Source organism: Cynoglossus semilaevis, chromosome 14 (genome assembly GCF_000523025.1).
Source record: "Cynoglossus semilaevis isolate Cse_v1.0 chromosome 14, Cse_v1.0, whole genome shotgun sequence".
Lineage (NCBI taxonomy): Eukaryota > Metazoa > Chordata > Actinopteri > Pleuronectiformes > Cynoglossidae > Cynoglossus > Cynoglossus semilaevis.
This window is the reverse complement of record NC_024320.1, coordinates 23112635-23132212: the sequence shown is the minus strand read 5'-3', so window position 1 is coordinate 23132212 and position 19578 is coordinate 23112635. Positions and strand designations below refer to the sequence as shown.

Sequence of the window (19578 nt, the reverse complement as noted above, 5' to 3'; positions counted from 1 at the left end):
TCAAGCCCCATGTTATGACTTGTCCAGGTTATATTTATACTGAGCAGGAAAGTGACGTTGGCACAGATGTTTCAAAAACTCAGGTTAATAAAAGACAAATATTCAACGAATAAAAAAAAAAGTTTTATCCTGAATTACAAGTGGTGCTTTTAAGTATCATCAGACAGAGTAAAAACATCGGGTGTTGCTGCCCTGATGTGATATTCCACATTAGACGACTGCCGTTGTGAGGTGTCTGTACTACTCCGTGAGCTGAATCACAGAAGGTGAGAAAACAAGAGACCACAGGGTGCAGTCATCCACCTCGTCATATGATGGCGTGTCACATATTTTCAGCCGCCTTGTATTTCAAACTGCTCACACTTTTCTATTTGCCAATTATCTCCATGAAAGGCAGATGTGTTCTCAGTGCAGCGGAGATGCAGTACAAACACTGTGTACTTGTACTGAATCAACTTGACAACCAGGGCCAAGTGATAACGTGTTCATCCTCCTACTACATTTTTAGGTCCTGGCTCTTTATCCGGAAGCATACATTTAAGTTTGAAATGTTTTAGTGGAACTCATTATTTAATAGCCTCTGATCTACCATCTCAAACTGCCTTGTATTTTTAGAGGAGGAGGAGGAGGAGGAGGAAGGACCATATGTTGGGGAAGAATATAATAGGAGAGTCTTCATCAAAAAACCACAAGCACACACACACAAAACAAACATATATGTATATATACATACATATATAGCATATATACATATACATACGTGTGTGTGTGCCTGTGCATGTATGTGTTTGTTTATGTACATATATGTGTGTGTGTGTGTGTGTCTGTGCATGTATGTGTTTATGTACATATATGCGTGTGTATGCCTATATATGCATATACAAACACACACGTGCGTTTATTTGTGGTGCTGCGTGTGTGTATGTATACTTGCATATGTATGCGTGTGTTTATGCACATGCATATACAAATATACAAACACACGTGCATATATATGTGTGTTTACATGTATTTGTATGTATGTATGTATCTGCATGTGTATCTGCATACACTGTATACAAACACACACCCACATATACAGTATATATAATGTAGACTGCCGACTGCTGAATATCATTTTTAGCAGCATTTAGTTAAAATGTTGTGGTAAATTATCAGTGCGGTCAAGTTTTCCTTGTGCTGTTTCGGAAACCGCGACAACACACAAGACTGTGCGTTGTTTCACCATAGCGCACATTTCCATCATCCATCCCAACTTGACAAGCCATGACAAGCTGGCGCCAACCCAAGGCACAAACAGTCCAAAAAAAAACCAAACAGGACTGGAAAATGATGGAACACAAGAGGATGGAAATATCTAAAAGCACTACAAGATCAGACACTCAGTCCAAGATCAATAGAGCTGGAGTCTGTCACAGCAGACAGGACCTCACTTGTGGACTGAGGATGCTTCTACATTACAAACAACAGTGGGTTTTTAAGGAGCAGATGGAAAATGTCCGCCATCATTTGGTCCAAAAGGCGAAATGATCAATTATTTTCCTTTATATAGTTTTCCTAGAATGCTAAATTTAAAATGTTTTTTTTTCCAACATCATCACAAGAGTTATCAGTAAAAGGAACTTGTGTGCTACCGCTAACAACCGATATTTGCCTTCTCAACTACACTTCTTTTAAATTAACTCTTGCAGAAAATAATAACTATGAATATTGATGGTCAAACGATTTGACCTATTACCATTTTTACCGCAACTCTAACTGTTCCACCCTTGGTTGCTATTCAGTTTAGCTAAGGGTACAGGCTAATGCTGTGGTAACTTTCCATAATTTTCTATTTGTTTACCCATCTTTAAACCTATCAAGCTCTTATTGAATGAAAACGGTCTGAACCCTCTGCTCTCTCAGTGTTGGAAAAGGCTTTGTCTTTGAAGCGCGGACTTCAGGGTTTTACGGTCCAGCACAAAATGTTCAGCTCCGTACCAGCCTTGCTGGAAAAAAAAATAGACCTTATTTTGGAATCACACAGGGTTTTACGGTCCAGCACAAAATGTCAAAATGTCAAAAGAAATGTCACACCAACAACCTGTTAAGTATTTACCAATGGGTGTGTGTGTTAGGGATGTCCGATATTTACTTTTTGACGATATTGTCCAAACACTTAATTCCGATATCAACCGATACAATATCAACTGCTGTTTGGGTCAAAGGCAGAGGAGACATTTCACTGCTGTGTCATCATGGCAATAAACTTTCATTGGGTTCTCATTAGGTTGCATCATCTGGAAACCTATGCATTGCGTTATTGGGTTTTCATTATCGGAGGAAAAACCAATCATGATTCCTACCGGTATTACATAATTATGCTAATATCAGACGATATTATCGGACATCCCCTAGTCCCTATCAAACTTAAGATGTTGGTGTTTTATCCCTAGTCTTGGCCAAAGATTTAAGGAATGAGCTACTTTATACCTGTACCCAGACAGGGATGGTACAATTTAAATTAAAAGTTTTTGGATTCCACTTCTTAGTAAGGATAAGATCTTCAAAGTATTTTTGTCAGTTTTGAATGGAGGGCTCACAATGTTAGCTCTGCCGATGTCCAGTGAACTTTGAAACTTCAACAACTAAAGAGCGTCTGTCCTTGGAGAAGAAATTTGTAGTGTGGACATGTAAGAGTTCGGTCCTTGTGTTCTGGGTCTTGATATTTTCAAGTGATCTGTTTTTTTTCAGGGACGTGATGGCGGGCAGGGGTGGGAGCTGAAGCGAGATGGAGAAGGTAGAACATGCGGACTGAAAGCAAAGAAAATGTTGTGAAAACTGAAAGAAAAGTATGAAATGGAAAAGACCCTGGGCCAGATTTCTAAAGACCGCTGCACCGTGTTTCAGACGTATTCTTGCGTGGGTTATTTATCAAACCTGTACTGCAGCCTGGGAGCACAATTCAGCTGTCAGCCAGATCACACACCACACACGGGGGCCTGTCAGCTCAGCCTTTTGTGTGATCCGTGAAATGTTACTCTGTCCTTTATGCATATGGAGCAACATGCAAATGACAGAGAGATCAGTGTTGTTGAATTCACGTTTCACTCCTTTGAGTGTCCTTTGTTCACTCTGTCTGCCTGGGAGTCATGGAGACGTAGGAAGTCGGCAAGAACCTGTTGAAGAAGAAAAAATATGGTCAGGTGTTCGTGCAAAAATCAATGTCAGATTTATTTTTTTTATTATAATTTTCACTGTAAAATTACAGTTAAAATAGTAATAAAAAATGTACAGATCCTTGATTCACGATGTCCTTGAACCACAGCATATCGTGGTTACATCGGTAAAACTCGCCAGCTAGTTCACGCAGAAAGTAGCTGGCAAGTGGAGCGGACAAGTATTTTGTCAAGTGGCACTATTAGCAGAAGACGGCTTTGTTTACATTTTCAGATTTTTATGCCAAGCATTGGATTGTGCTGCAATTGCTTTCTTTCATTTTCTGTTGTTTTTTGTTTTTTTCTGGGAACTTTTTGCCCTTCATTATGGCTCCCAGGCGTATGTCAGCCTATGCAATCATCCTACGTGACAAAGCAAAAGTATCTGCTGTTTCTATTATTTCTGTTGTGACTTGAACAAATTAGGTAAAAAGCATGACCTCTCTTTTGTCCTTGTCTTGAAATTAAACAATTACAAAATTAAATAAAGTCCAAGTGCAAAATTTGTCTTTGTCAAACAAAGTGCAGTACAGGTGTATGAGGTAATAACAAGAAGGGCTTTTAACTCCCAAAAAAGCAGGGGCGTATTTCTATGGGTTCATGGCTTAGCAGCTGTGACACGCATTTTCCAAAAAGAGACCAACTTCCAAAAATAGTCCTTTTTTTTTATTATTTTAAAAAGTATCTCTTGACATGACAGATCATTCATGTTTCTTACTCTACACTCAACGAACAAAGAATGAATACACTTCCAGCCCTTTGTCTAAGGATACATACTATATCTCCTATTAGCTCAAAAGACAGGTGACGGAAATACATATGCAGAGGTGGCATAACAACAGAGGTGAAGGGAAACAGTGGGGCGGGGGCCAGGGCACGACTTCCCGCTGCTTTAACGTAATCCTAGCTGAAACGCCAATCTGCATTTCTTAAGAAAAAAAGGACTTCTGGTGTCATTTGTACCATGTTAAAATATCCATTCAGCTCGCAGTCCTAAATATAGTCTTCACCTGATATCCAATTTACCACAAGTTCATATTGTAGATTGACATCCGGGAGATACCTGCCCTTTTCAAACTCAAGTACAACTTCGTAGACTTCTGTGGACCCAGCTGATTGGTCTCAGTGTGAAGTGAAGCTGAAAAGTATATATTTTACCACTGAAGAATTAAAACTCTACAGTTCAAGCATGCAAAATCAGCCTGACCTTTTCAAAAGTTCTAGAAAGTAAAAATGGAATAACAGTTTTATCATGACCGCACACCACCAAGGTTAATCAGGTATTGATTCACCCAAAGAGAAAAAAAAATTCTTGTACACAGTGAGACGTGCATTTCAAATGTTAGCGACTCGTCTGTCAAGGTGCTAATCACAAAGTAAAGGCAGCAGGAAGCACGGTCATATCTCTGAAAACGTTTAGTTTTTCAATGATCGAAGTTAGCTACACACTTTTTAACTTGAGCCACGAACGCAATAGTGTAAGGGACAAAGAAAGATTTTTAATTTAAAATAATAATACATTAAATAATGGAATGAATGACTATATCTATCTGGCTCTTATTTCAATCTGAATTGTTAAAAAAAAATGATCATGAAACATACTTTTTGTCTGTTACTTAAATAATGACATCATCTGCAAAGAAAGCACACTTTTTTTTTCTCATTTCCTACAAACAGAGGCCGTTCATTGGCCGACATTTGCCACATAGGCCGTCCCAGTCCCAAATAAATTGGTGCTTTTTACAGGCATTTTTGGTTTGTTTGTTGGATTTGTGTACTCGTCAGAAATGTACATTCACACTTTCTAATTCAGTCAATGTGCACACCATGTCGTTCATTATTTACCTCACACTGCTGTCTGTGGAGCCTGGATTTTGCAGAATAAACTGTAGGATTACAAAACCGTCTTCTTAAAGTGACCTCGTCGTAGTTTTCTGAGAAACCGACGTAACGTAAGACAATGGAATCGGACCTAGCCACGGATTATTCAGTTTTTGATCCTCAAAGTTTTTATTTTAGGGGCACGTTTTGAAACACCGACGTAACGTAAGACAATGGAATCGGACCTAGCCACGGATTATTCAGTTTTTGATCCTCAAAGTTCTTATTTTAGGGGCACGTTTTGAAACCATGACTTATCAAAACTTTTAACTTTTAACGTTTTCACGCCTAGTGGCCATCAAAGATATTGCTACTCAAAAATATTTTTTCAACTTTCTTCCAAATTGATGTGATGTCCATCAACGTATGTAAATCTGTCCTAATATTGTTCTTGCTTACAATGAGTTGATCAATGACATCTAACATCTAATTTTCCACGCATTTGATGGATCCTTTTTTAATACTAAAATACTGATTCCCAAAACTGTTAGTGCTTTTCTTCTCTTCTGTTGGTTTTTGAATTCATTTGACTGGATATTTATTGCATTTTAAGGAGAAGTTCCACCTTTTTTGGATGCATGTTTTGCAGGGCCATAAACACACTTTCAGTTTTAAGTAAACCTCATCCTCTTAGTGCTCCTGCGTAGCTGTAACCATCTTGTGACTCCACGGTGTGAACCAGTTTTTTTAAGGTCATCATTCACTCGTTGACCGTGCACTTGTGTTTTTTAACCTTTCTGACTTACAAAACTCAGGAAAAAAAACAGATCATTTCATTGATTGACTTTTCGATTTCTCTCTTATCATGTAACTGCCAGCACCCGGAGGCGTGTTCGGACCCCAAGGAGAATCAGGATCAGAGCCTGAAGATGACGGTCAAATGAAGTTCTACACAGAACAGCACCGAGGACGGAGACGCATCAAAGGTGAGCGGAGACGTGCAACTGAACATACACACTACGTTTGCTCAGCTACGGGGACACAAGGAGCGAGACGAGAGTTAAAAAAGTGAGTCCCACTCTCCTGGTGGACAACACACCGCTGTCCCGTGGCACCACTCCATGACATTCAGATCAGATATATGAGCTGATGGAAACGGAGGCTCGGTGATAAGCAAAGCTGAGTCAACGAACCGTGATGATGAAGGCTGATTTTAACTCCCCGTCCTACAGTGTGATATGTGATAGGAGAGACTACAGCACGCCGAAAAACGGGTATTTGAGTGCACATGATCGGGAGAGCTTTAGAAAATAAAAGCATGATCTTAATTTAAAATAAAAAGTCTGATTTAACCTTCATATTTGTTGTTGAGAAAACGTAAACACCGGAGTGATTTTCTCTTTAACTGTACACCACAAGGATTTATGTTCAGAGGTGTAAAGGTCCTTGTCCAAACTGTAGATTCAACTTTATAGACACTAAGGTTTTATGACACACAGCATTGTGCTTCGATGACTTGGAAAGCAGTAAAGCCACTGCCTGCGGTCTGTGCTCTGGAAACCCGAGCCTGGATGAAGAGGCTGGGATTTCTTCAGAAGATGAGCAGCGAATTAAAAAAAAAAAAAAGTCCCGCCACCTCTCAGACGGCACAAGAGCACAGACTAAGTGTTGTAGCCATATAGTAAGTGGTTTGCAGCGTGAGTGTACAAGCTTTTGTCTACTCAGTGGGCTTTTATAGTGATTGAAGGAACCCTTCAGATGTCCAACGACTCCCTCCATACCCCAAAGGGATTATCTGCCCTTCCTTTTTTTTGCTGTAGACAGCTTTGTCCCCGTCCCCTCGTCGCTAAATTGCGACTGTGCTGGATGTGTCACTCACTGCAGAGACACTCATTATCCTAACATTGTCCTTGAGTACCATCTCCCGTTTTACTCTCTTTTATTTCCCCGTTGACTGATTTGACACTTGAAGTACAAAGGGGTCAAAGGTCGGTTTATTTAATACCATCAATATTTGTATCCAACATATACGCAATTTTTACAAACCATCGGGAAAATAACCGAATGAGGTTTCTACTGCAGAGCAACCAGTATGAATCAACAAATTGGTTTTTTTTCAAATGAGTTTCACTGAGTTTTTAAAAGAAAATCTCATTGTTTTCTACACAATTGTTCATGATACGCAAACGACTAAAATCCACAAACGCTATGAAGCTAAATTTCAGTTATATTTTTGTCTGTTTTTTATTATTTGACACAATTAATCGTGATTATTCACTAACAATCCACAGCTACTCTGGATGAAAAATCTGAATCATTAGACAGTTAAAGTAAATAATCCACACAGCAAAGACATTTCTTCACTATACTTTCCCCAAAGTCACAGTTTTGTCAGCCTTAAACTCTGTTTGCTCTTGTGCCTGAAATAGAACAACAACAATAGGCTGCCTGTTATTAGACTTTTCTAACAAACTTACACACTTCTTGAGACACACTGAGCAGCTCTCCGAGTAAATATTTGGCCTTTTTTCCAAAGCCCCGGGAGTCTGAGATGTGTGATGTGCCCTTGAGTTGAATATAAAAGGGCACGGGGGGTATTTTCAGCAGAACAGAATGGAATACGTTTAGACGGTGAGATTTAGTGAAATTATTTCAACACTTTAGCCCTTTTCCATTCCAGTAATCCTCTTTTTAGCAGGCAGAGCTTCTCCCATGATAAATTTCAGTAGCCAGAGGTTAAGTGGCTAATTTCATTCCCCATATCCTGCCGTGGAAATAGGGAGGTCTGACAGAGCCAAAGGGCAACCAAAACAACCAATCTATAACGCTGTCAGAGGCAATAGGATCATACATCACGTGGACCAGTGTTTCTGGGCACCGGAGGTCTACGCCATCTTTTACTTATGCATGCCAAACCTGGACCCTGGACGGAGTCATAAATCAGAAGAAAACAATTAACTGTAAATTCAAGGATTTTGCGCGGTTTTAAATATTCCACTCACACAAAGTATGAAGGCAAGGTGGTGGAGCTAAGCTGCATATCCAATGTGTTTATATACAAAATGGAGAGTTTTCATCAGGGCTTTTCTAAAATGTGCTTTTCTAATAAAGGTTCCTCTTTTCTCTCCTCTCTCTAAAATGTGCTTTTCTAATAAAGGTTTTCTCTCCTCTTTTCCTCTACCTTTAGGCCACCCACACAGTCCCCTAAACAAGGTCACCCTGACACTGATCACCATCAGCACATGTGTCTTTGCCATTGTCTACGCTACGCAGGAATCCTGCCCCCTCACAGTCAAGGTTACCCTCCATGTGCCGGAGCATTTTGTCGCAGATGGTAAGAGCAACACATTCATTAGCCTTTGGCTGAAACTTTACCTGAAGTAAAATTTCTTTGTCAAAATAACAGTGTATTTTTACAGTTTTTAAGTGGCAGAGCTTTTACTGCATTGAAATTGAAATTTTCATTGTGAGTTATATTTCACTAAAAGCCACTGTTCTGTGTTGTATTTTTTTTTTTAATTTTATTAAGTTTGTAATATTTCTCTAAAAACAGTTGCAGTACATTGCACTAAATACATTTTATTATTGTTTGTAATACTTTACTGAAAACTATTTTATCGTAATATGATATTCAAATGTTTAGATCTTGGGTTAAGGCATCACAATATGTGCGGTTAAAGGAATAAACCAACTTTACTGTGGTTAAACTTCTGTTTTTCCGGGAAAAAGAAACATAAACAATTTGTCATAATTCATGAAAAAAATAATATGAAATTTAAACTGAATTGATCTGATGGAATTCATAAAACTCCTCTTGTAACTAGATTTTTCAACTGCATCCATAGCACCTCCTGCAGGGTAGGAAGGGTGGCCACATACTGTTTGCTCCTAAATCACTGTCTTATTTATCTGTCATGTTTTTAGTCACTCTTTGTATAAAACCACAGTCAAATTCCTGATATGGGCTTTGATACACGACAGATGAAGCTGAATCTGATTCTGACATGTAGTAAAAACACAAATAACCAAGGTTCCTCCAGACATGGAGTCTAGTGTAGTATGAATAGTAGTACTAAATACTTAGTAATACTTGAGTACACTTTAATTGTAAACTATAGCTTGATGTTTTTTTAATCATGGCTAACACTCTTCTGTTGCCTGTCAGAGTTTGATATTGTTGCTTTGCATCTGCAGATTGCCGAATGATCACTGTATTTGTTTTTATTTTTTTGCTGCTGTTGTTGAGTGGTGGAAAATACCATCCTGTAATGTTTATGGTTGCTAATGTCAGGAGGACCAGCTAATGGACCAGGGACAGCTTGGCATTCTCCCCCTCTTTCTATTTTACAAATGGCCTGCAGTAAAATTTCCAGCCTCTCAACCTTGATGTGAGGATTTCAGTTGGCGTTCTATATCACTGCAAATGCACCTGCTGTACAACTGATGGAGTACGACAGACACACATCTATCCCCACCAAATAAATAAATAATGCGCTGGAACCCTGAATTGATTGAGAATAAGCACAATAAAGTCCACAAACCAAAAGCTCTGGAAGGAAAAACAAAATGATTTATTACCCCGGCGTACGACAGAGAGTGGCATTTTTAGCCATCAGTTTGATGAAGAGCTCTTGGGTTTAAAAATGTTCGTCTTTCCTGCGTGTGCTGCAGGAGGGAATCTAAATTCTCTCTGCGACATACAATAAAAAGAACACAAATGTACATGAAAAAAACACAAAGGAAATAGATGATACCAAACAACCAACTCCATATTTGCAAAAACAAATATAAATCAAGTTTGTTAAATTAAATATGTAGGGATGGTTGCCCAGACGAGCGCTCAGACGTCTGAGACGCTTTCAAATTCCTTCCGGCCATGAAATATTTATAAATTGGGACTAGGTATTGGCAAGGCAACGGTGTACAAACCTCAGCGGCTGCAGGGAGTGGAAAAATTGAATATGTGCAAAGAGTTAAGTGAAGTAAGAGATAGTGAGGAGCAGGGGTAATTTAGCTAATGATTCCCATATCTCTGAGAGCAGTGCATTCACATATCAGTCAGTCAGGTGCTCCTGCCCGTGAAGCCTCATTCCTAGTCCGCCCACACCACCCCCGCGATCTGTGTGGCAGTGGGTGTACAATAGAAACCAAAACACAAGAAAAACTTAAGTGCTTAAGGCGAACACCCGTTCAATGAAAAGGCGAGGCTGTAAAACGGAGGAGGCGTTTTTAGAATTTTACTGATACCGGAGTCATTTTGGGTTGATTTAAGTAGTTCTGAGTAGACTTTTTTAAGTATCGATTTGCATATATATATTTGCAATAGAAATCCCGGCACTGTTTTATTTTATAACAGTATTTTTGTAAAGTACATTAGTCTAAATTAGGTTAAATACTATATATATAATACGTATACAGTGTCTGTACTACCAACAAAGTCATCTCAGATCCGTGGAATCGTGTTAATGTTCTTCTTCTTTAGAGAAGGTGACGCATGTTCTCAGAGTATTTTCACATGTGTACTTGCTGATATTTCTTTAGTTTTGGCATCAATAAATATGCAGTATAATGAAAGGGGCTTTTAAATAGGTGAAACAGTACAACAGTGCAGTGTGAGGTGACGTCTGCATGCAGTCTTAAGAAAGACAGATGAAAACAGTTTAACCGTCTCCATAACTACCACAGCCAGCTGGACAGAAAGTGATCAGAGCTTTCGCACCACCACACCACATCTCTAGTCAAAACACAGTCTCCTGTTTTCCGGTGAACAAAGTGTCACTTAAACTGAGTGGAACTATTTCCATGTCTCAATACACAACCACTGTTGATTAGGAACTTGGGTATTTTGAGGGTGTGCACTCTGCCAAGTGCTGTTCTGGCTTTAATTAAAACAACACGCACTTCTGCCAGTATACACAGTTTAATTAAGCTTTACTGACTCAGAGTGTCAGCTCAAAATACAAAAATCTCAGTAAAAATAATTAAATAAAAGAAATCCTTATAAAACAGACGTCCCTTTACTTTTTACTGTTCGCTTCTGAGAACTGAAGTACGTTCTGATATAATGTCCTTTTTTTAAGTATAAAAGTGAGGTGATTCATGTTACAAAGCCCTCTTAGTGATAAGTGATGGAGAAAGGAAAAAAACCCAACAAATTCTGTTGACATTGGCAACGACCTGTAACGACAGAGTACTAATTTAAAATCGACCCGAGTTCTCCAGGAAGTAAAACAACATTCTTAACCAATACTATTGCTGTTCTGTTGGGTCTTTCATTTCACTTTCTTATGTATAAGGCCAAATGAGGACAGATGTGTGTTTCCTATAGAGCTGCAAATTCATTTTAATGACAGTGTCGGAGTGAAGACTGATGTTGGGCTGCGATCACAATGTCTCACTGAGCCATTCACAGATGATAGGTTTCTTCTTCTTCTTCGGCCTCGTCTGAGGTCGTCCTCTCCTCTATCCTGCCAACTTCATCTCCAACATCTTTTGTCCACCTCACCTCTCTAACTTAATCTCCAAACTGTTCCACCTTACCTCTCCGTCTGATTTGTTTTTTTTCTGACCCTGTCCAACCTCATAGCAGGTCTCACTACTGTCTTGTAAAACGTTCTCCCTTCAACTTTGCTTCTATTTTTCAAATCAAATCCCCCAACCATCGTCTCCATCCATTCTCCCTTCCGCTTCACTGACCACATCCAGAAGCAGACACTCAACTTCTAGTTTTCATAGTTCCGTTAGGCAACCGGACATGACATTTTCTCAAGAAGACGTTTCAACTCTCATCCAAGAGGCTTCTTCCGTTCCAGAACTGAAGAAGCCTCTTGAATGAGAGGTAAACTGTCTTCTTGACCATAACCTGGATGACTGAGAATCTTCATAGATGACTGGACGACTGTAGAACAGCTAGAACCCACCTTTGAAGGTCCTGGTCTTGCTTTCTTCCACCTGGTTTCTTGAACCAACAACATATCTACCATTCTTCACTACTACCTTTACCAGTCGTTGTCCCTACAGTTACAGTTCCTCCCCTGACCTCTTCACTCTCCGGTCCTTGAACAACAATAGTCCGTTCTCTAATGGCACGCTGTTGATCAACGACACCAGAGACAGTCGTCGTTAAGTCACACTCCTCACCGTTTTATCCAGGCTCAGAACAGGCATGAGGAGGAAACAGATGTCGGACCCCTCCCCCAGTGGTTGGGTTATGATGAAGGCTCTGTTCTGTACACATTTGAAGTGTTCATGTAACAACACGGGGAGACATACTGTATATATGAACCATTATTTACATATGTAAAGACCTTGGTTTCAGTGTTGTAATCAGTGTTATTTTACTTTGTCACTAAACACATGTTATTTATACTGAATTAGCAACAAATACATCCTGTTCTATTTAATGAGTGGTTGTAAATGCATAATTATACACTACCACAGTCATGCTGTTAGAGTCTAGTGACAACAGAAGAAAACATTGTTGGTGCAATTTGGCCAGTTTATAAATGTATTTATGACTTTGTTGAAAATGTATCCTCACATATAAGACTTGAAAATAGACTCAATTAAATTGTATTTTTTTCCCTTCTGGAGAATCTGTACAGTGTGTGTTGAAATGGGATTCAGGGAAATGTGCATGCCAAAGGCAAAGCAGATGTGATAAAAGGGGGCCTAACCCGGTGGTCTGGCAGGCGTGTGGTCGGTAGCAGGCAGACAGTCAGAGCAAATAAACAAACAAATCTGGAAGATAAATAAATGGAAAGGATCCCAGCAAACCCACACAGCAAACGGGGAGTCAGGACAGGAGTAGGAAGGCAATAAAAAGTATTAGAACACTATCGCTGCAAGGCGTCTTATCGAGTTCTGTCTGATGTGCGAGGTGCCATCTATAAAACGCTCTGTTTTTACTGCAGAAATAATAAGCGAACGGGCGAGTGATGGGGTCAGACATCTGTAGGAGCAGAAACCTCAACGGGAAGAGAAGTCGATGAGATGCGGCAAGAAAAATGTAAACATGAAACTGAAAGAGACGTGGACGAGCTAATAGCGGTGGAACAGGGCCCTCAGTTCAACGTGGTGCTAACAGCCATCACTGAGCTGTAGGGTTAGGGTCCATATGGAAATACACTTTGTAATATAGTATTTTTTTATGAGGGGTTCAAAATGTTTTTACATTTATATGTGTTACAGAGTACCTGTAAGTAAATCACCATCACTCACGAATAATCGTGACCATAATTAATCATGTACAAGTTATCAAAGTTTATATACATACTGTAAATGGACATACACATACATATATAAATATATACATATAAACATATATGTGTATGTATATTTATATATACACATATGTATATAAGCCTTTCACGGCAATGTGAGTAAATAAGTGTAAAAACTTTGAATTTTTTTTCAAGTGTTAAGATGTGATTTTTTTTTTCCATCTGATTAACTTCACAAAATAATTTTTGCAACTAACACATTAATCCTTACATGGACAAGCACAGACGATATAACTATACTAAGATCCAACCAAACACTTCAGCCTTTATGTCTTTCAGTGTGGTGCAGTCCAAAGCACATATGGCAGCCGTTGTGATCTGTTACAAGTCAGCTCAGTAATTTGGAGATAAGAGAGAAGGTGCACAACAAAATTACTTGCAATCATTGTTGTATCTGATGTTCCACTCCAGGGGTTTCTTTGCAGGTCTCTGCGAATCCGACCCATAATTTAACAATTCCCTTCTCACTGTAAGAGCTGAAGCCATTACATTCTGCACACTCTCGGCAAATGAGGGCCGCTGCCATTTCTGTTCACTGAACTGGAGTGATGGAAGCAGCTCTGTTTCGCTCATCTCTGGTCAGCTTGACCTGGCAGATGTGTTAAGTGACCCTTCCGGGGAGAGTTGTAGTCTATTCCATCTCTTTTGGAAGTTGAGCTGGCTTCAGTCTACAGTGTGTAGGATTAGGTGTCGTAGGCATAGCTATAATTATCTACAAAAAGGTACTGCTAGTTATAAAGAAAATGCTGTACAGCAGAGGTGTCAAACTCTTGGTTTTTCATATGCAAGTATATTAGAAAATATTCATATTTAATGAAATATAATTTGAAAAAACATCATGGACGTGAAGGATTTGTGTTTTTTTTTCTTTCATAATTCATAAAGCAGGCCAGATTGAACCTCCTAGCGGGCTGATTTTGGCCCACATGCTGTATGTTTGACATCCCTGCTGTACAGTAAGAATGTATTGATTTCCAAGTTCATCAACAGACAGCTATTTTTGTTTGGACTATCATCCCTAATCTGACCTTTCTTAACATGAGGTTAAAATAATTTCATATAACATACTGTATGTTGATGGTCAATATATACAGTATCTACATCCCTCAAAAAAGGAAATACAGAGCCAAACTCTGCTGCTAAATTGTTTTATTGGGTTAAAAAAAATAAGACAAATATCAGTATTGATATCCGAAAAAGAGCGGAACAATTAATTGGTGTTGTATGGAATCAAAAACTCTGGTATCACCCATCACTAATAGTGACTTGGGCAAAATGTTTGCAGCAGTTTCCCTTCCTGACAACCCACCCTGGAATTTGCGAAACCCAAAATCTTCCGTGCGGGAAGCAGGCATCATAGCACATCACTATTCCAGCCAGAAACACAAGCAGATACTTATTCATGATGCTACACCGACACAGAGGCGTCGGGATGGATTGGAGTTTATTCTGCATCCAGACAATAACCCCGGACACACAGCCAATGTCACGGTGGAGGCCGGTTTAATTTTATAATGTCCTCTCTATGGCCGTCTACTTATTTGGAGATGCATCTGAAAATAATAAAGATACTCACCGGCGGTTTAAGCCAAAACTACAAAAACAAATTTTCATTGCCCTACATGTCAGACTTGGCTCTGTTTTCTGCTGAAACCAGAAATCTCTTCAGCAATGATCAAAAAGGCCCACAGTGTCGTCTGGGCAGCATCCCAAACCTTATCTTTAAGGGTTTAGGGGAAATTAGGTGTGTGTGTTTGTGTGTGTGTGGCTTTACTTTCTCAATATATAACTTTTAAAACTGGGGCTGTCTTCTAAATCAGTGGGGCAAGACCCCTAGAGAGGACACTGGGAATGATGCAGAGGACAAATTTCTTTTGTGCGTATGTGTATATATGTACTGTTACCAATGGAGCTGATTCATCTTCTTCTTCTTCTATTTTTTCTTGTTCATATTTCCTTTTTTTCTTTTTCTTTATTTTCCTTCTTTTTACCATTAAACATCCGTTGTTTAGTGTCTGATTTTATTTTTTTGCCACCTGTCCAAAAAGGAAAGTGCGTGTATCTTTGTTGATACCTAATCCCCTTGTGAAAAAGTCCATAGACAAAATTAACGATTTTGCATCACCGCACATTGTTGAGTTGTTGATCTTTGCTTCTTTCTTTAATAACCCTAATTGATTTTTTGTGACTTACTTGTGATAAAGTCTTGGTTATCATTCAACCTGTTGACCCAAACTAACCAAATGAAGCAGCATCAGGGCATTGACTCCACCGTCACCTCAGGCTTAAAATATTTATTTTCTCTACGGACATTGGTGCAGGAAAATAACAGATCTACCATGTCTGCTGCTCCCTGTTCTTCTTCTGTTTCTTTATTCTTCTTTTTCATTTCACTATTTGCTTCATCTTCGTCCTTTATATATATATATATAGAGAGAGAGAGAAGAAACTGTAATTCTTTTCGGATTTGAAAGAACAATAACACATAGGGGAAACTGCTTTTTTTAAGTTTCTGTTTTTTATGTTGTTAGTTTTTTTCTGCCATCATTTGTCCAGTGACTCAGACTTCATTGCTCAATCGCTGCACTCTCTAAAATCAAACCTTCACTACCTCAACTGAAATAGAATTTCCTTTTTTTTTACTGTCTTTTTTATCTTTGGATGTTTGTTCTATTTTGCTTTCTAAAAGCCACACAGAACTGCATGCGCATGTTTTCTCTGTGCCACTGCCTCCACTGATCCAATGGCTGTATGAAAATCTATCAGTTCACCAGAGAGCACAGCCCCAATCTCCTCCCAGCTCCCTATAGAGGCAGAAGTCATTGGCATCAATTAGGGATAACCTTGTTCAGTGATCACAGTTTAATGATTGGTCTGGGAGCAGTAGGAAAGAAAGGTAAATCAGCGTCAATGAGCGTAGTGTTTACTAACCGACTCCAGAAACCTTTTTAGCCCCCGTGCTGCAATTACCAGAGAAATCCCATCAATACACACATTATAGGTCCTAATTTTCTCATTTAGATTCAGCTTAGTCAAGATGGGAATTCACAGTACAGTGAATACAATCAAATTAGCTACTTTTTAATTGTTATGTATTTTTTTTCCTCCATTGCATCGAGGAGTACAGCCTTCCATCTCCCTCTCCGACTGCTGTCATATTTCAATTTGTGTTTTTGTGTTTTCGCAGGAAGTAGCTTTGTGGTCAGCATGGGGAGCTTCCTGGACGTGTCTAACTGGCTGAACCCCGCCAAATTAACCCTCTACTATCAGACCAACTCATCCACACAGTGGGTGCAGGACTTCTGCGGCCAGAGGACGACTGATCCCTGTGAACAGATATGCGACCAGGACACAGGTCAGTGGACACACACACACTGCATTGTTTCCCTCCATTGTGAGATGTTTATATTTGAATAATAGATACAGTTCCAAGCAGTAGCTTCACTCCAGTGCAGCATCTACTCCACACTACAAGTGAATCACACCAGTGTTTGTCAGCGGTGCTTGTCAACATTTGCAGTGTTGTGGTCAGCCTGTTTGCACACACTGTACATCAGGACCAAACAGGCCAGTGCTGCCGTCTGCCTCTGATGTTTATCTTGGTTGCTGTGAACTCCTGTGTGTATTCTGGGCCCAGGTAGATAAAGTGGAAGCTCATTAGAATGGATTACATCTGTAATGTATGTGAAATGTATGTCACCCCGGTCAAGGGCATGTTGAGGGCTGATGAATAATGGATCTGAGATCAGGAACGCATGAAGATGCCAAACATCGGCTTGGCACAACTGTGTGTGCGGATGCTGAATTAATGTGCGTCTGTGTGTGCCACCTACTTGCGTTTTTACGCACGAGGATCAGCAACGGTCGTAATTCAGTTCCTCAACATATTCTCGATCCCTAATTTACGGCTGGATTTCTTTCCGTTGGTCTCCCACGTCTGCCGTCCTCAGCAGCGTGAAGTTTTTGATCACAGAATGTTGTCAGTTCTAGGGGAAAACTTTATTTATCCTGCAGCTAGTTGAAAACACAGACAACAAAATGCTATTTACGTCTCTGTCCTCTAGGGTGTGTCGGCATAATAAGTCTCACAAGTAAAGGACAAACTCAACTTTGAGGGATTAGCTGACTTAGCTTAGCTGACTTAGTTTAGCCAAGCCTCACAGTATGTTACATGTATATACAGTATATATGTATATATATGGTGAAATAATTAAAAATAATTAAATAGACATTTAATAACAAGGTAAAATAAGTGCACTATAAAGTACCATAAAGGTCAGTTAAAAAAAAAAAACAATAATAAAAAAATGAATGTCACTCAGTAATAATGTGCAGATGGTTGTAGGTTAAAGGCTCAAACGGATGAGTTTTAAATAAGGATTTGAAAAGAGTGAGAGAGTCAGTGTTACAGAGAGAGAGAGAGAGAGTAGAAAGTTCCAGAACTGTGAAGCTCATTTTCTAATACTGTCTGTTGCTACACTGTCACACCGGTCGTCACCGTCGACTTCCTGTCTATGTCAGAGTGGGCTTCGACCCTGAGTCTTCTCCACTTCCACCTTCACCCTTTGACTCAGCTATTAGAATTGAGGTCAGTTACCGGGTGACATGAGTTCCCTGCAATATTTTCCTTCTGGAATATATTGCAAAACTAAAGTGAGTGGGAAAGAATTTATGATATGAAAGAAGAGAGAGTGATGTTTGGCATTAACATTTAGAAGAAAAATACTACCAGGATAATAATAACAGTAGTAAATTTAAAATAAACATGTTGTAAATACTGCAGTACTCCTACATAGCAGGTATTTATGATATCATTAACAAAAATAATTGCATTATGTAGCCAATATAACCGGAAGACTCCAGTAAATGTTTATGTGATGAATTATGCGTTAATCTATCCCGCGCTGCTAACAGGAGAGCAGATCACCTCCGGCGTCCTTTCATCCATCATTATCACCAAAGTTGTAAAGACCAGTAAACCTCCCGGGCAACCTCTGTGGTCTTTACTTGACGTCGTGACATCACTTCATCCTCTGCTAATTGTATTAAAATGGTGGTGGAGTGTTTAGATTTATGGCTGCTTTGTTAATGAGGTGGAGGTTGGCAACACGGGCGTTGGAACATTGTCCAACTCTCGATCCCCTCGGCTGTATCGCTCCAGCTTTGGGGAAAACTAATACAAATCCAGTTGACGACAGAAATGTCAAAACTTTGTCCATAAAACTAGGCAGGACAACACGCATCTGCAACTTTTAGTATCTGCCGATATTGATATCAATCTAAAGTGTTCTTTGCGATAGTGTCCCCGTTTACGGCAATGCCCATTTTGGCTTAGAGGCAGTGGTGGCTTGGTGGATAAGGAAGCCAACTTGGGTCCGGAAAGTTTCAGCTTCGAGTCCACCAGCTGTCAAGTTACCACTGAGGTGCTCTGAGCATGGCACCATCAACACACACTGCTCCCCTGGCGCTTAAGCTGCCCCCTGCTGACCATAGTGATGGGTAAAATTCAGAGGTGAGATTTGTTGTGGAGTTTGACTTTTTCTTAGAATATTTTGACTAATATACAACCATACATACAGCAAGAGTTATGTCACTGTCACTGAAATGAAATAAAAAAATCATTCTTATTCAGTGAAATCCTTTACCATTACAAATACAGTAGGACACGAGGAAGGATCGTCTCTTCCAGTGATGGTACATCATCGGTTGTAAAAAAAAAAATGAGAGGAACGAGGTGAGGAAGGAGGCCACTAACGTAAAGTGAAAGTGACCAATATTATTAGAAATCTAATATTAGTGTTTATAGAGGCAGAAACCATCTCCATTCTGCTGTATTAGGTTGTGCGACTACAGTAGGAAACTTAGCTCAGGTGTAGGGGGAAAACGCCTGTGATAGGACAGTCGCCTGGATCATTGTTACCATCAAACGGTCATTTTCTGTCGCAGGTGATTGCATGTTAATTAGGCCGACAGCGTGTTCCATTCAGTCAAGCAGAACTTCTGCCATCACTGTATTAGCCGGTGTTATGTCTGTCCCTGAGGCCAGACTTCCATAAAAACATTCAATTTCCTCTTGCAATCTGCCCGGTAACCTGAAACAACACAATCAGTGATTAAATTACAGGCAAGAACACAAACATAGTCACACAGTACGAAGAAAGACAGACCTGCGCAGTATATGAAACAAGGACTTTTTTGGATATAAATAAAATTCTAAAAATTCTACACCACCTTTTTATTTTATCTATAACTGATGTACGATTTATTTGTTTTACAGT

General features: G+C 39.5%; 1 protein-coding gene across 1 annotated transcript in view; it reads left to right on the top strand.

Moving 5' to 3' along the window:
• Nucleotides 1-19578, top strand: part of astn2 (astrotactin 2) — a 220838-nt gene that overhangs the window by 89652 nt on the left and 111608 nt on the right. Inside the window, exons 5-7 of the mRNA XM_025061990.1 lie at nucleotides 5897-6004; nucleotides 8206-8352; nucleotides 16488-16655. Of these exons, the coding sequence (XP_024917758.1) occupies nucleotides 5897-6004; nucleotides 8206-8352; nucleotides 16488-16655 (423 nt within the window). The remainder of the gene's footprint in view (nucleotides 1-5896; nucleotides 6005-8205; nucleotides 8353-16487; nucleotides 16656-19578) is intronic.